The sequence below is a fragment of the Pollachius pollachius genome (assembly GCF_949987615.1).
Source record: "Pollachius pollachius genome assembly, chromosome: 9".
Taxonomy (NCBI): Eukaryota; Metazoa; Chordata; class Actinopteri; order Gadiformes; family Gadidae; genus Pollachius; species Pollachius pollachius.
The window spans coordinates 17,000,402-17,021,779 of record NC_136942.1 but is presented as its reverse complement, the minus strand read 5'-3'; the positions used below and the strand labels follow the sequence as shown (position 1 = coordinate 17,021,779).

Here is a 21,378-nt window from a genome sequence, read left to right as displayed (position 1 = left end):
TGTGGCTTGGCATATATTAACATATGATTGACTTAAGAAGATGGTGACAATTTCTTCGTCAATGTCACAAATCAATGCCTAAGAGGGAAGATCATTATTGTCAGTTACAAGGAGGTTATACGATTTTGGAGGATTTACTAGATTTGGTTGTACATTAAACTTTTGGTTGCTTCAAAATGTATACTGTTTTATGTTGGTTTTATAGTTGTTCCGCTTTCTGTAAGTGTCCCCAACCTGTGCCTTCATGTATTGTTAACAGATCCCTTAACCTAACCGGGTTATCATCTTCTTTTTCGGTCGACCAGGCTTCTTCAAATGAATGATCCCTAGCTTTTTTCAATTGTTTTTTTTAATTTTTATTCAAAGGCACATATGTACAGCATTTTCTCAATCACTTCATAGTCCATGACAGTTGGTAGGGGTCATAGTGTTGACTACAAAAGTGAAAAACATGAACAGCAAAAGACTCCACCATTGATGGTCGCTCATTCACCAGTACTTCACAATCCTCAGGTGTTTGCATTAAGTCCTTCCCTATAGATGACACAGGCCTAATTCCCAGCCGTGTCCTTCACTGTCAACACTGTTAGCCATGATGACGGGCATCCCTGGGTCACATCATAGACTACTCTAGTATGCAAAGATGTTGTCTGTTTTGTAGCCCAGTTTCTCCAGATTGGGCAGACAGGCGTACTGAATCATAGGGGGCGGACCGCACAGGACGATGAGAACATCGCTGGACGCAGGCGGGAAGTGCTCTTTGATCATGTCGCTTGTCACAAATCCTGAACTGTAGCTCCAGTCTGGAGGACAAGACATGAAGAAGAGAACATGAATTAAAGTGATGCAACCCCACATTTAAACAATATTTAGATATGCATTAAAGGGCTCTGCCTCCATGCATATTAGACAGAATTTTTCAATTAATTACAATCTAAATCAAAATCAAAAGGCTAAACACACATAATGATTTTGGTTGACTTTGCTTTCTTCTTAATTATACACTTTTGCATCCATATTCAGTTTTTGTGCCATGCAGCAAGTGAAAATGTTTTGCTAAAGTAAATAGAACATTTTAGTTTTTTTGGATTCTGAATGTGTGTCAACTAGTACAAAAGCGAGTAAAAAGTGCTTCATTCTACAGAAAGTAATGCCTTCTTTCAGGGCAAACAAAAATAAACTTAACCGTTAATAACAATTAACAGCTTATGTGTTTCAATATAAAGTTGATTGGGCCATTAATGATCATACACAATGTGTTTGAAGTTTAAACTGCTTCTCATGATGTAATACTTGATGCAAGTATTTGCTTTAAGGATAATAGAAAAATATGTGAGCCAATGACACAACTGCTGTTACGCCCTGTTTTAGAGCCTAGAATGGCTTCCTGGCCTTCGTTCTTTACCAGCCCCACCCTCCAATTGCAATTCTATTTAATATCAGGCATATTTCATTGCCATTAGGTCATCATTTTTTGAAGAGATTTTGAATATGGAGGTATCATGATAAATAGTTGCGTTCTGCATGTACAACACCAAGGTAAACATTAAGTTTACTTACGTATACATTTGCAATTAATTGTGGAACTGTTTTCGGCAGTTGTATAAATTGATTTTATGTGCTGCATATGAGGTTTGGTCTCGTATGAGGTTTTATCAGACACCAACTTACCTTTTGGAGGTTTATCCAAAGTAAACCACAGTTCCAGTGTATCTGGATGGTTAGCCTTCACCTCTGCCAACTCTTCTCTTAGTAGAATATCTTTCTCAGTCTAAAGAGGAAAACATTTAAATATTGTTAGTGCCATTATTACAGAGTCTATATCATAGTCATATAAGGATTTACAAAAAACAAGCCCAGGTCACGTTGACAATAAATTGCATTATTTTGGGGGAATTACGCCCCCTGCAGCTCCCGCTGTATTAGAAATGCTCTGAAGCTTTTCTATTTTCCTAGGGAGTGTTTGGCAGGCGAAACAGCGAAGAAAGTCGATCATAAGTATACAACTGTTGTTTTTCCTCATTACTGCATAATCCACTTAGTTTCAGTTAAAATCGAAAAAAACAACATTTGTAGATTCTGACCTGGTTAGCAAATATGAGAGAACATTTCGTGTTGTCCATATGGTCTGCTGCGATGCTGCGAATCAGCTGCAACATTGGAGTGATACCTGTAAGAATAATACAATCACATCCATTGGTTTGTTTGTAACATATTCTACCGTAACATACAGTGTTATAATTTCTTTGTTCACAAAACCAATCGTATCAATTGTATTTGCTTGACTACAGTCTGCAGTGGTCAGTTTTGGGAATGCAACAAAGCCGATTATTACTAGTAAAATAGCCCACATGATGTTTATTAACAAGAGAAAAGTATATGTACCTGTTCCACCAGCTATCATGGCAATATGTTTGAAAGTCTTAATCTTTGGTTCAGACTTCTTGTCAGGGCGGATGGAGAATTTACCTACAGATGTGCAGGATTTAATTACAAAGCAATTGCAATAAACAAAGCATGCAACACAAATCCTAGAATACACATACACTGTCATCTGCTGGCCACAATATGGTACTGTCTAGTACGGTCTCCTTTGCACCCATAACATACCATTCCCATTGTACACTAGCAAGCCACTAGGACCTCGGAAATCAATGGCATCGCCCACAGCCATGTTGTCCAGGTACTGCGACATCTTCCCGCCCAGGGGGAAGGCTGGGTGGGAGTTCTTGTAGTAAACCTAGACAATGACACGTTCCACACATATGATATCGATCCAATTTGCCAACGTGAGCCTTTTCTCCTTGTAAGATACTGTATCCTGATCATACAACCTTTAAAGTTGTTAATTTGTAAAAGGATGCAATATAAATTGTTTCTCAAAGATGCTGTTCTAATTTTAATATAGCATTGTCCTAAGACTAAACAGTGTTTATTTTTCATTGTGCAATAATACCGTGAGGTCATACCTTGACTACGAGGTCCACGTATCCCTGGTGCTCGTCGCTGGTGACCGGGGTGTACGCCCTCACAGTCAGACTGCCGTTGACTTTGGCGGAGAGGTACACGTGCTGACCTGGGGCAGCGAAGAGGTGAGAGGGAAGAGGCCGCCGTCACCGCCTTGTATATCAATGTGGTACAAGTATGAACTAGTAGAGACCATAGAGAAGTCCAATAATGGAGTCTTTTGATAAATCACTTGGCACAAAGTATCTATAATGAAGGCTCGATCATATCGAAAAGGCTGAGAAAAATAGAAAAGCCTTGTGTACCAGTTACTGAGTTGTCTAACTTTGGTTCAACTCAGTGAGTGAAGATGCAAGAGAGATATAGCCAGTACGCATACCTATTGGCAGTCCCAGGATATGGGTTGGAGACGGCAAACCAAATCTAAACTTCTTGGTGTCATGACTAATTTCCTGAAACATGACAAAGTAAGTAAGGATGAATGTTCAAATGTTAAAAAAAAGAAGTCATTTCTGATAGAGATAGTTCCCTGGCCCAGTTTGTGGCTTGGAGACCAATGAGGTCTCAAAATAAAAGCTTGTAATCGTATGACATGTGACCTAGTCAATAGTGATCATCTAAAGTAAGTTATTCAAAGTTTCACTTTCCCTTTCAGAGAAGTATGACCACAGCTGCCCTAACCCTCTTCTGCACACATTTGTTCAACAGCCATGATACAGCCAACCCTTTATATGTTTGCATGTGTTCCCAATGTACCTCTTTATCAATAAGACGGAGTGGATATTTGATGGTGGCATCCTGCAAAGTCACCAGCAGCTTCCTTTTCTTCTGGTTTCCTCCTGAGCCTCTGAAGATGAGGTACAGCACTGACACTGACACCAAGCTCAGGGCCGCTATCACAGGGTGGGTCTGTCAAATAACATCAAAACACCTGTTTAAAGAAACTCCGTTTTTAAGTTGTATATACAATTTTGATGGCAAGTGTCAAGTATATTTGTTTAATTATTCCAGATCAAGTATGATATACATACATTTCAGCTTAAAATAAGCAGGTCAATGCTGTGGCACGCACTGGACCAATCTAGTTCAATAGTAATTAATTACTTATGCAGGCTAAATAATGGCAACATATCCTCAAATGTAACAACATTGGAATGAATGCTTACCAGACTCCAATCCATAGCTGTTTAGATTATGTAAAAGTGCCCCTGTCTTTTACTCCTACTGGATTTATCAGAGTACAGAGTACGAAGGAGCAGTTTTCCGCTGGTTGCACTTTGAAATCAGCACCCTCCCTCACTCCCTCTCACTCACGTACACATGGGCCTCAAGGGGCGAGGCTTGAGACAAAGGTCAGTAACGGAAGGTTGAAGGCACCAATAGGAAGAGAGATCTGATATTCCACACAGAAGGGGGAGTGAAGGGAATGCTGTCACACCACTGAGAGAAGGAGGAGGAGGGGGTTGCAGTAGGACAGTGGGCGGGCCCCACAGTCCTACATCTGCTTTACATAATAGTAATATACCCTGGTACTGTATAACCCTCTGTTTACCAGGCAGAGGGACGGTAATAAATTACTACAGTGATTTTATTCAAACAAATATTCAGAAAATCAGGTATCACTTATTCTGAAAATAAATACACACAAACATACTTATGTTTGTAAGAGTTTGGATCTGATTGAGTTAAATTAAAAAAAATAAACAAAATAAATTAAACATATCTATTTCACAACAGCAATAGGACAAGGAATACAAGTGGTGAAGGTTTTGGATGTACTAGAAAGAATAGTAAAGAATAATAACTAGAAAATAATTGTCATTGACACTAGGGCCAAAGATATGTGCTCATCGATCCATGAGTTAGACTTTTGTTCTTTGTGACCTCAGAGTAATAGATGACAAGGTGTGTGTGTGTGTGTGTCCAAGCGTGTGTCTATCATGAAATGTGGGTAGTATATGAAAATGAACACCGCTACCTGCCAAGCAAAGTTTAGCGCCATCCGGTGGACAAAAGTAGCGGGGGATGTGAGTGCAGCTGCAACATGGAGGAGAAGTACACAGCATTCATCTGCAAATGCTAACCACATCGTAAAGATAAAAAGATGGTTGAAAATAGGCTAGGTAGTCCTTAAAACTGGTAGGGTTTGTAATGCACACAATGTATCCTCAGAACGTGAGACTGTGAGACTATCCTGATGTTTTTTCCAGTAAAATCTCACATTTTATGTTCTATCTGTGGCATGTGTTCATGGCTTTGTAACGTACAACTCAGCAGTTTGATCCAGGCTGAAGGGGTATGGTTCTAATCAAATGCAATTCTGATTGATTCAACTTAGTAAAGGGATATTTCCTTGCTAAGAAACGAGAAATACAGTCAGACATTTTTTATTTACTAGATTCCAATAACCTTGATCACCAAGTAGTATGGAGAGCATGATAATATCAACGAAATAATAGAATCATTATTAATGAAACCAGGAAACAGAAGCATAAATAAAAGCAGCACATTTATTTTGTCCAGGTTTTAAACAGGAAAACATATAACCTGGTGACATTGTCCACAACAATTATAAGCATGAAACTCCATTTTCTCCTTTCTCTGCTCTAACCAAACCAGAAGAGTAGAACGCAGGGCTTGGACAATCTTTTGACCCTTTGTACCCTCATTTGATATTCATTATGTGATATCCCTATCACAGTGTTACACAGTGTGTAGTTTAATTATAGGTCAACTTTAACAACCTTGCTTTTTATGTTGTCAATATGTTGAGGAACAAATCACATATTCAAATTAAATGACTGATGATCAGGACCTGCAGACTAGTTGTTGGTATAGTCCAGCCCTGGGGATTCAGGTTCACTGTCCTCATCGTCTGAACCTTTGCCCTCACCATTGTTCTCCAGCTCCATGCTCCCCCTGGTGGCCTCGGTCTGTTGGTGACACAGACTCCTGAGCTCTGGATGGTGCTCTACCTGCAGTGCTGTTACACACACACACACACACACTCACACACACACACACACACACACACACACACACACACACACACACACACACACACACACACATACACACACACACACACACACACACACACACACACACGCACACACACATACACCACACAGCAGAAATATTGCCAAATATAAAAGACCAACACAGCAGAAGTTGAAAAAGGTTTTAGAACACCAGTGAGTCTGGTTAGGCTGCTGACCTCTGAGCTGGTCCTCTATCTAGTTTCTGAGTGCAGCCAGAGAGGTGAACCCAGCTGGTGTGTTGGGGCTTCCACATGTTTCTCCCAGGGCTGTTTCCACATATGCCGCACCGCTAAAAGCCACCCAGAGGCCGCCCTCTGGCACACCAGGACTGCACCGTAGGCCCACTGTGATGCCAAGAAGACGACAAGCTCAATCATTTCCTATATTTGTTATTTTATTTCTATTTTTTACTACATTTCTTACTGACTCTACTTCCTGTTGAAGAGGAGGAAGTCGGCAATAAAGCTGTTAGATGTAGCTTATTTGAAAACAGGAAAAACAGGTTCATAACAGTACACTTCCAAAAGGTTTCGCAAGAGGGCGCAAACCATTTACATTATTGATAGGGACTGCAACCACCACGAAGCTATCCCCTTAAGTTTCACCAGAGGGCAGGCACTATGCAAATACCAAACATTTCATCGTTGCCGCTTTGAAACTGTTCCATAGTATAGTTACTTACAAATACAAATGTAGCCTATAGCACACTTTGGGGCCAGCAGTCTAAAGCTCTGGCCTATAACAGTCTGGAGTAATCATTATACAGAATTGAATCAACTAAAGATTTATCTATCGTCTCTCTATGTGTCATGCGTCTAGTTGAGGAAGGAACTTCTCACCATACACAACGTTGAGACTGGTACTGTCGCACCGGACAGACACACTTCACAGCTTCACCAGCGTGGTGGCCACCACATTCTGCATTCAACATTTATTTTCACTGTTGTCTGGCAATAATACGCATTGATGTTCTTCTGAGGGGGACCTGAGAGCACAGGTCATGTGTAAATTATATAATATATATAATAATATATAATATAATAACACTGCAATATTTAGAGCTTGTAGAAGATTTCAAGGTTATCATATAATAACTCAATAACACTGCAATATTTAGAGCTTGTAGAAGATTTCAAGGTTATCATATAATAACTCAATAACACTACAATATTTAGAGCTTGTAGAAGATTTCAAGGTTATCATATAATAACTCAATAACACTGCAATATTTAGAGCTTGTAGAAGATTTCAAGGTTATCATATAATAACTCAATAACACTGCAATATTTAGAGTTGGTAGAAGATTTCAAGGATCGTGTTTATGGTTTTGTTTAGCCGTTAGGGAAAAAGTCTGCTGTTGTATGTTGGTTAGGCATCCTCTTAATGACATTAAACACATCATTTCCGCTCATGCAAGCTTTAGCTTCAAGTATCTGGGGGTGCCCATACCAGGTCATAAGGTGAAATTTGTTTAACATTTTAAAAAAAGACCAGTAAAATGCAAATGCTATTGTCACTGCAAATCTTTGAGTGTGAAACAAGTATTGCTGAGTAATCCTTACTTTCTGGTAGAATCCACCCTGAGACAATGCACACCTGGGCAGGTAACCTGTCCTGGCTCCCATGATGCTCTAGCAGGCACAGGATCTGAGCATGCTCATTGAGAGGCAGTGGAGGGGCAAGCTGGAGCAGAGCAGAATTACAGCCCCAAGAGGAGGCATTGTATCTTGGGTCAGTTGGGTGTAGATCACCCTGGCAACCAGGCTTCCCTGAGGGCATAGCACAATAGAAAAACAGCCCATAGATATATCTTTCCGCATTTAACAGGCAAATGAGCATGTATTAACATGCTCATGCATGCAGAGAGCAAGTGAAAACAGACAGACAACTGTTGCTGTAAGGCTTGGTCGTGCTTGCAGGCAGACACGCGTACCTGCTTTTGGGCTCCGGTAGTTTCCATGGCCAGCTTAGCCACGGAGTCTGTGTCTCTAGAGTGTGTTAGAGACACAGCTACATGAATGTATGCTAAAGGCTCTCTCTGGGCAATGTGATGTGGCCATATACTGAGGGAATGGCAACTTCCAAAGCTAACACAACAATGTGTATGTAGAAAAGAAGAGCACCCACATGAATGGGTTATTTAAACAATGATTGAGAGAAACTTGAGGGAAAAAAAAAGGTTAAGAATGTGGAGCTAAAAGACAAACACCACGAACAATCATATGGAACGGAATGTGGACGATACTCAAACAAGTTGAATTTAGTATTTATTAGTATCTTAAAAAAGGCTCGACACACTTTTCATTTGCTAGAATACATGATGTTGGCCTATCCCATTATCAGATATACACCCTTTTCACAGAGGTATGAACACAGAGATGTCAATCATCATAGTCTTTGTTGGGTCATTTGGATGTGTACCATGGCAACTGGAGTTAATACCGAAAACCTTGTTGTTGCACCCTGGGGTGTAAACCGGTCTTTATAGGCTTAGGTTTTAATGATTACAGGGAATGCCTCATCTGAAGAGATCACAGATAAATGCAAGATTCTTACTTGTGTTTGCATGCTTGTACATGTATTGTGTGTGTGTGTGTGTGTGTGTGTGTGTGTGTGTGTGTGTGTGTGTGTGCGTGTGTGTGTGTGTGTGTGTGTGTATTAGGAGCTTGGGATGTAAGGGTTACTGACAAGCCAGCGGTGCAGTGACCAGGGGCTTGGACCCAGAGGGCCTGGACAAAGACCCCAGGGCAGATTAGCTCAGTATCCAGGAGAAGGTGCACTATCCAGGGCAGAGCTCTATCCTCAGATGCCTCTTTCCCAGCCATGGCTGTGAGGAGGCGTACTGCATTACCAGGCTCTGTCATGGATACTTCTAAACATCAGAGCATGTACAAACACACTCACAAATGCCCCCCCCCCCTCCACACACACACACACACACACACACACACACAGAATCACGGCCACACACACGCAAAGTTGAACAATAGTTCCAGACCAGTTCCAGATTGAATAACAACCCTCAGAGAACCAGCTGTCTGTTTGACTCCGCAGCCCAGAGGCTAGTCATCTAGGCTTAAGACGCTTTTCTTTATTTTCTTCTTGTTTTTGTGTGTCACTGCGCATGTGTTTGTGCAAGTGTGTGTTTGTGTGTGTGTGTGTGTCTGTGTGTGTGTGCGTAAGTAATTTGACCATAAGTTAGAATGGAGAATTACTTTGATTACCATTTGGGACCAGTGCGTAGAGACTGACTGCTGCCTGTATACTCCTAACTGGCTTCAGTTTCCTCGGTTGTAAAGGTCAGTGTCAAATTTCCCACTGACACACTAATAGGTCTCTGGTATATGTTACTTTGAACGGTTAAAATAAAGCACTGATACACACACATCGCTAACAATAATACAAAAGAAAATGAGAGATTTAAAAGCGAGGAAAGAGACAAAAAGAAAACTAGTTTGAGGTTAATAGTTTCCAATGAATAAAGAATATTCTATGACATAATAAGCACTGAGTGGAAGACGGGTAAATCAACGTCTACAGGACACAGACATGGAGAGTATCCATGTGTTCCAATGACAAAAGCAGCCACTCATATACATTTTATGGATGCGGGACAGGCAAGAAGCACACACACACACACACACACACACACACAAGTCCAAACAGGGCTGGTGGGAACCAGAACTTGCCGCTAGGCAAACGAGCGTCATGCAGGAATGCAGCTCATCGGCAAGTGGATTTTTTCCAGCGGGGGCCTCTGACACTCTGAAAAGTCTGTGTGCGAATTGCATTGTTTAGTTTGGGATGAGCATGCGCAGGCCAGATGCTGAATAGCAGCCAACTAACAGTATACTGCCTGAGGGCCAGTTTATGGGCTGATATTTTGGCAGTGATTCAGCAATGGGCTGGTGACTCAGTGTGATTCACCGGTTCACCAGGGAAAATGAGCGGTTCCCTGGTTGTTATGGTGCTAATGGCCCTGGGGTGGGGTTTTTTCCCGAAAGCGAAAAGGGAAGTTCAAGAAGAAAACGGAGAATGTAAGCGTATGTAAGTTAGGAAATGAGCTGTGGAGCCAATTTAAAAAAACAGAAAAAGGAAGGATTCAAAACCACCAGCCATATCTTTGTGTGATCCGGGAACTAGCTGACAAGTCGTCCCGGTTGTCCATCTGTCCACTGATCACGGGGTCTGTCTGTATCTCCGTCTGAAGGCCTGTCTGTACGTCCTTCTCATGGCCTGTCTGTGTGTCCGTCTGTTGGTCTGTCTGTATGTCGTCTGTTGGTCTGTCTTTGTGTCCGTCTGAAGGCCTGTCTTCACGTCTGTCTGTTGGCCTGTCTGTCTGTTGGTCTGTCTGGTTGGGTTGCCATGCCGCTGTATCTGACTTCTCCTCGTTGTGCAGGTCTGCAGACAAACAGAGCAGTTTCTATAGGTAGTGTTGCAAAAGCAGAGTCACAGAAACAGTAACACTAACACTAACACTAACAGTAACAAACACACACACACACACACACACACACACACACACACAATTGTACAGTTCCACTCTCCTCCTGGGTATTTTGGTAAAACATTATCTCTCATACACACCCACACACGCACACAAAAAACAAACTTGGATTCCTTCACCTGCAAGGTGGATGAAGGCCAGCGACGCCCTGAAGCCTGTGTGTGTCAGCGTGGCGTCTGTGGTGAGCTGGAGCACCATGACCCGGTCGTAGGACAGCACAGAGGGAGGGACCCAGCGGCCACAGAGCACCGCTGCAGAGCAAACACTCTACTGCTCATCAAGTGTATTGTATCAAGGCATTGAGTCTGCTACGGCACACTGAGAGAGAGCACGATATCATCGCGGGAGGTCAAAGGTGACAGATTACACCACCAGGGTTGAGGCGTCTTGTTCTTTTATCTGCCTCTTCTGACATCCCTAGTGCCCGTGTCCACCTGGATGTTTACTGGATTGATCAGTCTACACTGCCTACCAAGTGGAGTGTAGCAAACGTTGCTCATCTATCCGTCATACATCTAGGTGGACACGCCCACCTATGCTGTCAGAAGTGGCAGATTTTCAAAATGGCTGGTCAGACCTGGTGGTATAATATGTCACCTTTAACGGATAAAACTGAGATATTATTTGTCGTATTCACTCATATTTTCCAAATTGATTGGTTTGAACATGTTTCTCATTTGTCCACAGTGCGATGAGGTATTCAATTGTAGGGATGTAACCTATAGCAACACATTGATCTCACCGAGTCGATCCACACCTGCCACATCTCCCAGGACAACGAGGGAATCGTAGAGACAGCCGTCTGACTCCTCCAGGTCAAAGTCAGTAAAGTCCAGCTGGGAAGGCCAAATAAACCAATGATCTCCATGCCTTTGAGCACCACAACCCTACAGGAAACTCTTAATCTTTGTTTCCAACTTCTTTGTAATACCCTGCAATGCAATATCAGATAATATAGTGATTGAGTAAACATTTTCATCTTGACTTTGCAATTATCAAGGAAGGTCCATGTTCAACTTCATAAATATCCCCCTCTGGGATTAATATAGCTGCACCTAATATTTTAAAGATAGCCATAGTGATAACAGCTTACAGCATGTGTGCATGTGGGTGTGAGTCACCTTGACAACATGACCCTGTGGAGCATAGATGACCCAGGTGAAGGTGAAGTTGTTACTGTAGTCATCTGGATAATTGGGGCTGTGCACGATACTCTGGTCGTCGACAACAACCAGCATACCGTACGCTGCATGCACAAAATAGCACTGTGATGTACCTGGTTATTGTGTGTGGGAACACCCAAATCCTTCATGAATCAATGTGGGAACTCACTCACTGCTGGGAGACTGTCCTCAGAAAGAAGGGAATGAGAAAGAGAAATTAAAAGAGAGAGATAGAGAGAGAGAAAAAAAGAGAGAGAGATAGAGAGAGAGAGAAAAAGAGAGAGAGAAAAAAGAGAGAGAGGGCCTTACACTTGAAAACAGGTTGAAGGTGTCCCAACACAGCACGGTGGTGGATGACAAATCCACTTCCTGTTTTGCTAACGTCAGAGGAGAAGGAGAGTGTTGCACTCTGGGAGTTATTCAAAAGGACTGGGCCGAGTGGGACGCGTCCACAGTATATCCCTGGTGGAAAGTACAGTTCCACAGAGAGAAGAGCAGGGACCCAGGGGAGGAAAGACAATAAGAGATGCAGAGGGGAAAAACATGTTATACTGTTTATAGTTCTGAATTGTATGTATATATATATATAAATATGTGCTCCTGTGCATGTGTAACCTCACCAACTGGCCCGTGGGTACCCACAGACACAGTGAGTCGGTCAAAGAGACACCGGGAGTCATTCTCTAGGTCAAGATGGTGGAACTCCAACAGAATGCTGTAGCCTGGTGGAGCATGGATGGTCCACATGCAAAACCTGAGTGAGTTTGAGAGTGAGAGTGAAAGTGAGAGAGAGAGAGAGAGAGCGAGAGAGAGAGAGAGAGAGAGAGAGAGATTATCTCAGCTAGTTTAATACTATTGATTTACCTATGAGCAGTTTACTTCATAGTCCTGGCCTACTTGAGTCGCTCTTGATATAACTGCTGACTTCCAGACAAAACAGGCCATAATACTCCAGTTCCACCCTTCGTGTTGGCAACAGAAGGGCACAGAAGCACTGGCATTTCCTGTTGGTCAGGTTTCATCTAAAAAGTGACATCTTTGTAACTGTACAGTGTTCATTACAGCTCATTGTGTCTGTCTTCATCCCAGACACCCAGGCCCTCAGGTGCCTCTTGGTGATTCTATGCTGAGTTTGTTATAACGGTAGGGTTAGGCTGTGACCCACTCGCTGTTGCTGTAGTGATGACAAGGAAGGGCAGGGTTTCTGATGATCCCTGAACTGTCAGCTACAGGCCCGTCTCTCACCCCACAGCTCTGGAGGCCTGGGACACACACACACACACACACACACACACACACACACACACACACACACACACACACACACACACACACACACACACACACAGAAGATATAAACAAATGGTTTTGGCCCTTTCCACAATGTTTGCACAACATTGCGCTTTCTGAACGGATAAAAGAACAAACTCTTACTTGACTTGTTTGACCAACATCTTTTTTTTTTCTTTTTCAAACATTAGGTGAAAAAACATTGAACCAGTAGGACTCTTTGAGCTTTTCCCATACAAACACAGTCCCTACGACACCCATGAACCAACGTGGTGTAGATAAACCTGCCCATCATCCCATCACCAGGCTCAGGCTAACACTGCACAGGCCCCTCCTACTGCATTGGGAACAGTGTTTGGCCTAACGGGGTTAAGGTTGTCCCCTGGAGACCCCCTGTCCCCTGGAGGCCCCCTGTCACCTGCCTGCTCTCAGCGTACGGCGGATCCAGGGCAGCAGCAGCCTGACGTCAGTGAACACGCCGGGGGAGCCCCGGTGCGCCGGCGGCCGGCTCCGGTTGCTTCCCCAGCTCCGTCCGCAGCCCTTCCCCCAGGAGGCCACGCCCACGGCCGCCCAGCGGCCGCCGCCCTGCACACGGCACACCAAGGGGCCCCCGGAGTCCCCCTGGGGCCAGGAGGGAGAACCATGGAGAGTGGAAAGAGGAGGAGGAGGAGGAGGAGGAGGAGGAGGAGGAGGAGGAGGAGGGAGCCCGTGAGGGAGGACTGCAGGCATAGGAAGAGTGTTTTTGTGTTGGATTGGTTTTATTAGGGGGTAAGCAATCGTGTTGAACCCTTATTTCCAAAGTGGACCTCAATGTTAACAACCACCTTCAAAGCACGTCTGAATTTGCAACTATCCTCATGAATGACCATGTCTTTTTTAATCAAGCAGTCAATCTATCAGTAATTAATAAGGAACAATGGCCCTTAATTATACAAAATAATATCCTTTTGTTTAACCATCGCAAGGTGTTGTTTTGTTGGACTACCTGACATGCATCCTTCCCTCCTCTTTCAGGCCCAGCACAGAGCACTGTGAAGGCGGGCTGAGGCTGGCCTGCTGCCTGGTACTGCAAGGAGGTCCTGACCGTGTCCAGGACATGCTTACACCTGGCCTGATCCACCAGGTCCAACCGGACCTCTCTCAGAACCGCAGCCACGCGGCCCCCTGTCACCGTGCAAGGAATGAGAAGTTAGTAATGTACTGGGGAATAAAGAATAGAGTGGGAAAATCAAATGAAGTGATCAGGCAATATTGGTATTAAGCGATTATTTTGAGACCTCTTACTTTCTCTCACCCTGCCCCAACCAGCCATCATGCAGCTGGCTGGAGATGTGAAGCTCTCCTCGGGTAAAGGCAAACAGATTGGCTGGACATGGACTCCTAAAAAAAAAAAAAATTATATCTTTATTTATATAGCACCTTTAAAAACCATGGTTTACAAAGTGCTTTGACATAAGACATTTAGGAAGACATTTAGGAAGAGAATAGAAAGAATAAAAAGACGGCATCATTTAAAAGCGAGTCAATAAAAATGTGTTTTAAGAAGTGAATTAAAAGAGGTTACTGATTCTGCAAGCTTTATCACCGCAGGCAGGTCGTTCCAAAGCCGAGGCGTCCTGGTGAAGAAGGCGTGATCACCTGTAGTCTTGAGCCTCGACCTTGGAACAGTAAGGAGGGCCTCACCCGCGGATCTAAGGCTATGAGAGGCTTGTACAGGGTCAGCATGTCTGTGATGTACTTGGGGGGCTAAACCTTGACGAGCCTTAAAAGTGATCAATAAAATATTTAAATCGATTCTAAAACAGACAGGGAGCCAGTGCAAAGAAGCGAAGACAGGAGTGATGTGATGTCGTCTGTTAAAACCAGTGAGAAGCCTAGCTGCTGAATTTCGAACCAACTGGAGGCAGGAGAGTGATTTGTGGTTGATGCCGGTTAACAGTGAGTTGCAGTAATCTAAATGTGAGAATATGAGGGCATGAATTACTTTTTCGAGGTCGAGTTGTGACAAAAAAAATGTATTTTAGAAATGGTTCTGATGTGGAGAAAACAGGACTGTACAACTTTGTTAATGTGAGGAATGAAAGTCTGAATCTAAAATGACACCATACGTTTCTGGCAGTGGGCTTGATATTGCTGGATAATGGACCGAGACCAATGGGACTGGTGATGGTGGTCGGCGGGTTGAACAGCATTATTTCAGATTTGGAGTTGTTAAGTTGGAGGAAGTTATGGGCCAACCAGCAGTTCACGTCTTTGAGGTAGTGTAAAACAGCAGCCAGGCTTCTCGGATCGTTGGGTCTCAGTGGGAGGTATATCTGTGTGTCATCAGCATAGCAGTGAAAATAAGCATTTGTGCCGCTGGATAAGTTGGCCGAGTGGGAGTGTATTGAAAATAAAATAGGACCTAAAATGGAACCCTGCGGTACACCATAGGCTAGTTTTGTTGTAAAGGAAGAGTGGTTGCCGATGGTGACCACACAGGTTCTGTTAAAGAGATAAGAATTAAACCAACCAAATGACATGACTAGCAATAAACAACACAGTGGATTAATTTAAAAGGACAAGGATATCCAAGTAATAGTGAATGAATTTCATCCACAATAAGGATTTATAACTATATTATTATCACAGATAAATTAAACATTATATTATATGTTAGACATTTTATTTTATTGATGAACCTGCAAAAGCTAGACTGAATACCGATAAAGAGTAATATCAGAGCCTGTCTACTTAAACATTCTCTGGTAACATGTACTGTGTGTGGCACAGAGGAAGGGGAACGTGCCCAGCTGAATGTGGCCCTCTAGCTCCACCAGGGCGATGTCGTAGCTCATGGGGGCCGCGTGGTGGAACCTCTCATGGACAGATACGTTCTTGATGTGGAAGGCCTGCTCCTCCTCGTCATGTGATCCTTGATCATACTCTCCCACCACGGCTGTGATGCCAGTGAGGGTGTTTCTTTATCAGCGTGCAGAGAGGGAGAGGAAAGATGTTGGCCATCTTTTAACAAGATACCAAAGAGCATCGACATAATACGATCCTGTTTTTAACCAACCAAAGCTATCTGGCTTCCTATGATTACATTGCCCTTCTTCTTCAATTGAGGCTGAAACAACCTGAAGTGTAATAACAAATTACACCACATATTGGAGAGAGAGAGAGAGAGAGAGAGAGAGAGAGAGAGAGATTCCATGTAACACAAGTCTCAGTTCATGACCTAGGATGAGTTTATGAATACATTGACATTGAACTCTGATCATGTTGAAATGAGATGAGGAGAGAGAGTGCATCCAGGCGTGGATCAGGTCAAGTGTACCTGGAGGTGGAGGTGAAGCAGTGTGCCGCGGTCATCAGCCAGCGGTCCGTAAGGACGGCCGCCCCACAGAAATGAGATCCTTTCATCTTCAGCGAGACCTGAGGGGTGACCAGCACACAACTCCTCAATGACAAGCGACTGTCATGGAAGCGACGCGATTGGTTGATATTCTATGGAAATGTTCTTCAGCCTCCTCTCATTTTTTCTTTTGTTAAATTATTTATATATTTTATATTCATAAAGAAATGTAATATTAAGGATCAGCATCAGTGTTGCGTAACAATTACCTGATTAGAACATGTCCCTACGTTATAAAATGCACGTACTGCATATAGAACAGCATGTATGGTTGTAGTGCATTCAACACCATTATACTTTTTCAATATGCTACACAATGAAACAAAGGACCAGATGTAGTTGATAATAAACGCAGCTCGAGGAAAAGGGAGAAGCGCAGAAGCGAGGTTGACTCACCAGCCAGGGATGTGATCCATAGCGGGCTTCTGTCCCACCGACAACCCTCAGGGCCTGGTCCATGGGGGCCCGGCCCTCAGGAGCCCCACATTTAAGAGCTGGGTAGGAGCCTGCTAGTTAACGGAGCTTCATCGGTACACCTCACCATGCATTATGTAGACACGGATACAACATCCGTCCCTGTCATTTTATTTTACACACACACACACACACACACACACACACACACACACACACACACACACAGGAGTTCTATCCATTGAATGATGTACCTGTATTTGTAGCATATTCTTCGCCCATGTCCAGGCAGAAACAGATGGCTATCAGAGCACTGGAGACCTTCATAGCAAACGCGTGCATTGTTGCTACTAGGCCATGGCAGGAGGATGTGTGAGCGAATGCAGTGGGAGGATGAGGATGCCTCTTTAACAAGCCAGTGAAACTGAATGCTGGGGAGCGTGGAATGTGGGCAGACATCTTATTAGCGTCAAAACAACATATTATCCCAATGTTTTACCCACATTTACTGATGGTCCATGAAAAACACACAAATTCCTCCTCAATATGTGTACTATGTGTGTATCTGATTTAATTAAATTTAGAACATGAAGATAACAAGGGCAAATACAAAGACCCATGTTGCAAAGACCCATGTTGCCAACAAACAAAGTAAAACCTTGAGGGGGGGAAACAGGAAGTAGAGTATAACACCTAAACAAAAGGCTGTAAATTATACAGGAACAATGCCAGTACCTGTGTTCCACACTGTTACTTCCCAAAATCAGACAAGCAGAAAACACAGCGACCTACCTTCAGTTGTGTTTGATGAACAGTGGGAGCATTAGTGTGAGTGCACATTTAGCCTTGATGGATATTCTAAAATAGTTTGATATGAAACAAAGTAACTGAGTGGCCCTTGAGTTCAATACAGATAAACTGGTGTAACCTTGTGTTCTGTGAGCTACTTTATGCTGAAAAGTAACAACACATTACTTCTCTAACATTAGTGGAGGTGTGAGTACGGACGTCAGAGATATATCAGTCCAAAGTTAGTGTTCAACAGACTTCCCACTTGAAGTTAAGGGGTTTTATTTTATTCGGGAAAGTTTGATCGTCAAATAGAAAACACACACACACACACACACACAAACACACAGTGTGTAGTCTGTTATCTGCTCAAATGTTTATGCCATATATGTCAGAGCATTAGCCCAGTCTTCAGTCTTTCTTTTTAAAAAGTATTCTCATAATTCACACAGTAGGTGAGAAAGATCACCCAACACCACACCCAGAAAAACAAAACCTGATATCCCCCGATGTAAACATCTGTGGGCATCATTAACAGAAGCAATCCAGCAATTAAGCTTAAGGGACTTCTGGGAGATTACGTGTTGTCTAACATCACCATAGCAGCGGGGACACCGCCCAGCTAAAGCCTTGTAAGCCTGCGGGTTCCTGTTGATGCTAGGCAGCATGGCCAGCACCACCAGGCACCACAGTGGTGACTCAGTTCCTTTCAGGGCTTCCTGGCTGCAGTTGGTTCAGATATAGGGAGGCTTCAGACAGAACCCTGAACTAGTAGACATTGTCGAGTATAGGCAATAGCCAGAATGAAGGCGCAAAGTAAAAGGGGTAGGATAAGGCAGGTACCGTGATTGTAGTCTGTTGACCATGTCACCTTGGCAGATAGACCACACAAAATTGGTTTATCCAGGCAGGCTGTACACTGGTTTTCAAATTATTTGTCAGTGCGAACACAATGAGTCCAGTTTGATGGGTCTTCGTCCTCCTTTCTCCCTCTTTCAAAGGGCGTGCCCCAGGGTTCCATACTAGGACCATTGTTGTTCTCAATATACATAAACAATCTTTGTGACAAAATATCCAATTCTGCCTGTCATTTTTGTGCAGATGATACTGTTATTTATTGTTCATCCCTTTCAATGGTAGAAACGTTTTATTTCCTGCAGTCTGCTTTTGCTGTTTCACAGTCACAGCTCTCAAAATTGAAATTGATTTTAAATGCAGATAAAACAAAATGTTAATGTTTTTTTCATTTACATTTACATTTAGGGCATTTAGCAGACGCTTTTATCCAAAGCGACTTACAATAAGTGCATTTGTTACGATAAGTACATTTGTCATAAGAAGTGAAACAATATATCGCTGTCGGTACAGTAAAGATGTTCATAGAACCAAGTGCAAGTATTACAATCTCTAGCCTAACCCATTCCCCGTGTAAAGCAAAGATAGCAGCTACTGTAGATGCTACACAATTAAGTACCTTGAATAAGTGCAATGTACAAGTGCCAGGACGTACAACATTCAATGGTGGCTGTTCATTGGTTTCTATGCAGAGTCGAGGTGAACTCTGAACAGGTGAGTTCTGAGTCTTTTGCGGAAGCTGGTGAGCGACTCTGCGATCCTGACATCGGTAGGGAGCTCGTTCCACCACTGAGGTCCCAAAACAGAGAAAAGTTGTGACTTCGCTGATCGACCTTTGCTTGCTCTTAGCGATGGCGGTACCAGACTTCCAGCTGAGGTAGTTGAGCGGAGGGATCGAGCTGGGGTGTGTGGCTTTACTAATGCTTGGAGGTAGGCAGGGGCAGTTCCATCGACTGCCTTGTATGCCAGTACCATCATCTTGAATCTGAAGCGAGCTATTACAGGGAGCCAGTGGAGGTCTCAGAAGAGGGGGGTTACATGTAGGGCTGGGCGATATGGGCCAAAATGAATATCTCGATATTTTTTTTATTATATCTCGATATATTTTGAATCTCCTCTAGAGCACATCATAAATGCTCGATTCAACCATGTCTGGCATAATGTTACTACATGTTATAATAATTTGAGTATTCCTGAAACATAAGTCTGCATGTAGATTACATGAAACAACATATTGTTAAAACTCATTAGTGCTTTCTATTGGAAGAATTTAGAACTTGCACGTAAGAAAAGGAAAATCACAGCAAGTTAGATTTACCAACACAGCATTTATTCAAACCGTTAATTATTTTCGAGCAAAAACAGAGCTCAAAGCCGTTTTTTGTTCCACATCTTCCTTTCGGTTGCCAAACCACTGCCAGACGACGGATCCTGTACTATTCTTTTTTTGAAACCAAATCCTCCGTTTCCATCATGTTTTCTCTCTCTCTCGCTGTTCTCACTCAATGGTAGGAGATGAGTGACCGGTCGCTGTTCTCACTCACCGGTCGCGTGTGTGACGTCACACACGCGCGTAGAATCCTAGAATCCCGCGGGGGGAGTGAGTGTGTTTAATGCATATGAGTCTGTGAGGCAGAGAGCCACAGGAAAGAGCGAGAGAAGGGAACACAACGAGTATGCCGGCGGCGGCAAAAAGAAACATTACGTGCCAATTTGTATTCGATGTTCGCGACAGGGGCATTTTATACATCGCCTGGAGAACATCTCGCGATACATCGCATATATTCGATATATCGCCCAGCCCTAGTTACATGTGGGAACTTTGGTAGGTTGAACACGAGGCGCGCTGCTGCATTCTGGATGCGCTGCAAGGGTTTAATCGCAGAGGCAGGGAGTCCAGCCAGGAGCGAGTTGCAGTAGTCGAGGCGGGAGATGACCAGTGATTGGACTAGAAGCTGAGCTGCTTCCCTTTTGAGGAAGGGCCGGATCCTGCGGATGTTGTAAAGTCGAAATCTGCAGGATCGGGCCACCGCAGTGATGTTTGCGGTGCAGCATAACTGATTGTCCAACACTACACCAAGGTTTTTGGCAGTTGGAGAAGGAGATACAGTGATGTTCTCAACAGTGACCAGTAAGTCCATGTGTGGGCAATCTTTCCCTGGTATTAGGAGGAGCTCAGTCTTGTTGAGGTTAAGCCTCAGGTGATGGGCAGTTGTCCAGGTGCTGACTTCTGCCAGACATTCAGATATGCGTGTTGCAATCAGGGCTTTGTCAGATGAGGGAAAAGAGAGAAATAGCTGAGTGTCGTCAGCATAGCAGTGATAGGAAAAGCCGTGGGATGTAATTACAGAGCCCAGAGATCTGGTGTAGAGGGAGAACAGAAGAGGCCCCAGTAAAGAGCCTTGAGGGACACCTGTATCAAGCGTGCAAGGTTTGGACAAGGAGCCATTCCATGTTACCTGCGATTCATCATAGGTAGCTCTTTACCAGTTTTCAAATGGTAAAGAGCCACCAATAAATATGCCAAAGCTTTTAACAACCCACAAGGTCAAAATTGAAAGGGTAAATTTGTACAAATACCTGGGTTTTATTATTGATGAAAAATTGTCTTTTAAACTACGTATTGAAAAACTTGTCTCCAGATTGAAAATTTAATTAGGTTTCTTCTTTAGAAATAAATCTTGCTTCACAATGCATGCCAGGAAACATTTGTTCACTGCAACCTTTCTACCATTGTTGGATTACGGTGACCTGCTATTTATGTACGCATGAAATTGGATACTGTCTACCACTGTGCTCTGCGATTTTTAACTGGCTGTGGAAATCATGTCCATCATTGTACCCTATATGCCACTGCAAAATATCCATCGCTCTCTGTACGCAGACTCTCACACTGGTTGTTTTTTATTCATAAGTGTCTCATTGGACTGGTCCCCTCCTATTTATGTGTATACA

The 21,378-nt window shown here is 43.3% G+C and overlaps 2 protein-coding genes and 1 long non-coding RNA gene across 3 annotated transcripts; all 3 read right to left on the bottom strand.

Moving 5' to 3' along the window:
• Positions 1-425: 425 nt before the first annotated feature.
• Positions 426-4,237, bottom strand: cyb5r2 (cytochrome b5 reductase 2). Its single transcript, XM_079743097.1, has 9 exons — positions 4,134-4,237; positions 3,724-3,876; positions 3,347-3,419; positions 2,970-3,076; positions 2,611-2,740; positions 2,386-2,469; positions 2,085-2,170; positions 1,672-1,771; positions 426-803 (listed from the first exon to the last, which is right to left on the bottom strand). The coding sequence occupies exons 1-9, from the start codon at positions 4,146-4,148 to the stop codon at positions 631-633; spliced, it is 921 nt and encodes a 306-aa protein (XP_079599223.1). The 5' UTR covers positions 4,149-4,237; the 3' UTR covers positions 426-630.
• A 1,321-nt stretch (positions 4,238-5,558) lies between these two features.
• LOC307080422 lies at positions 5,559-6,980 on the bottom strand. Its single transcript, XR_013812086.1, has 3 exons — positions 6,848-6,980; positions 6,185-6,352; positions 5,559-5,950 (listed from the first exon to the last, which is right to left on the bottom strand). It is a non-coding gene; the product is annotated as an uncharacterized lncRNA (long non-coding RNA).
• A 2,007-nt stretch (positions 6,981-8,987) lies between these two features.
• Positions 8,988-17,110, bottom strand: LOC307080210 (ovochymase-2). Its single transcript, XM_079742847.1, has 13 exons — positions 17,034-17,110; positions 16,762-16,859; positions 16,288-16,385; positions 15,739-15,929; positions 13,954-14,000; positions 13,391-13,589; positions 12,844-12,940; positions 12,299-12,432; positions 11,988-12,140; positions 11,637-11,761; positions 11,258-11,351; positions 10,635-10,766; positions 8,988-10,409 (listed from the first exon to the last, which is right to left on the bottom strand). Exons 1-13 carry the CDS (start codon positions 17,104-17,106, stop codon positions 10,111-10,113), a joined length of 1,740 nt encoding a protein of 579 aa, XP_079598973.1. The 5' UTR covers positions 17,107-17,110; the 3' UTR covers positions 8,988-10,110.
• Positions 17,111-21,378: the final 4,268 nt, after the last annotated feature.

Bases quoted from the DNA above. Each gene is read 5' to 3' on its own strand.
- LOC307080210 (XM_079742847.1), bottom strand. From the start codon at position 17,106: ATGAAGGTCTCCAGTGCTCTGATAGCCATCTGTTTCTGCCTGGACATG. The intron at 12,941-13,390 runs GCAGGTGACAGG...TGTGTGTCCCAG, and splicing joins CCGCCGTACGCTGAGAGCAG to GCCTCCAGAGCTGTGGGGTG. The intron at 11,352-11,636 runs GTGACTCACACC...TGGCCTTCCCAG, and splicing joins CACAGGGTCATGTTGTCAAG to CTGGACTTTACTGACTTTGA.
- cyb5r2 (XM_079743097.1), bottom strand. The intron at 3,077-3,346 runs GTATGCGTACTG...TCGCTGCCCCAG, and splicing joins TATCCTGGGACTGCCAATAG to GTCAGCACGTGTACCTCTCC. The intron at 2,741-2,969 runs GTATGACCTCAC...GTCATTGTCTAG, and splicing joins ACGTGGACCTCGTAGTCAAG to GTTTACTACAAGAACTCCCA.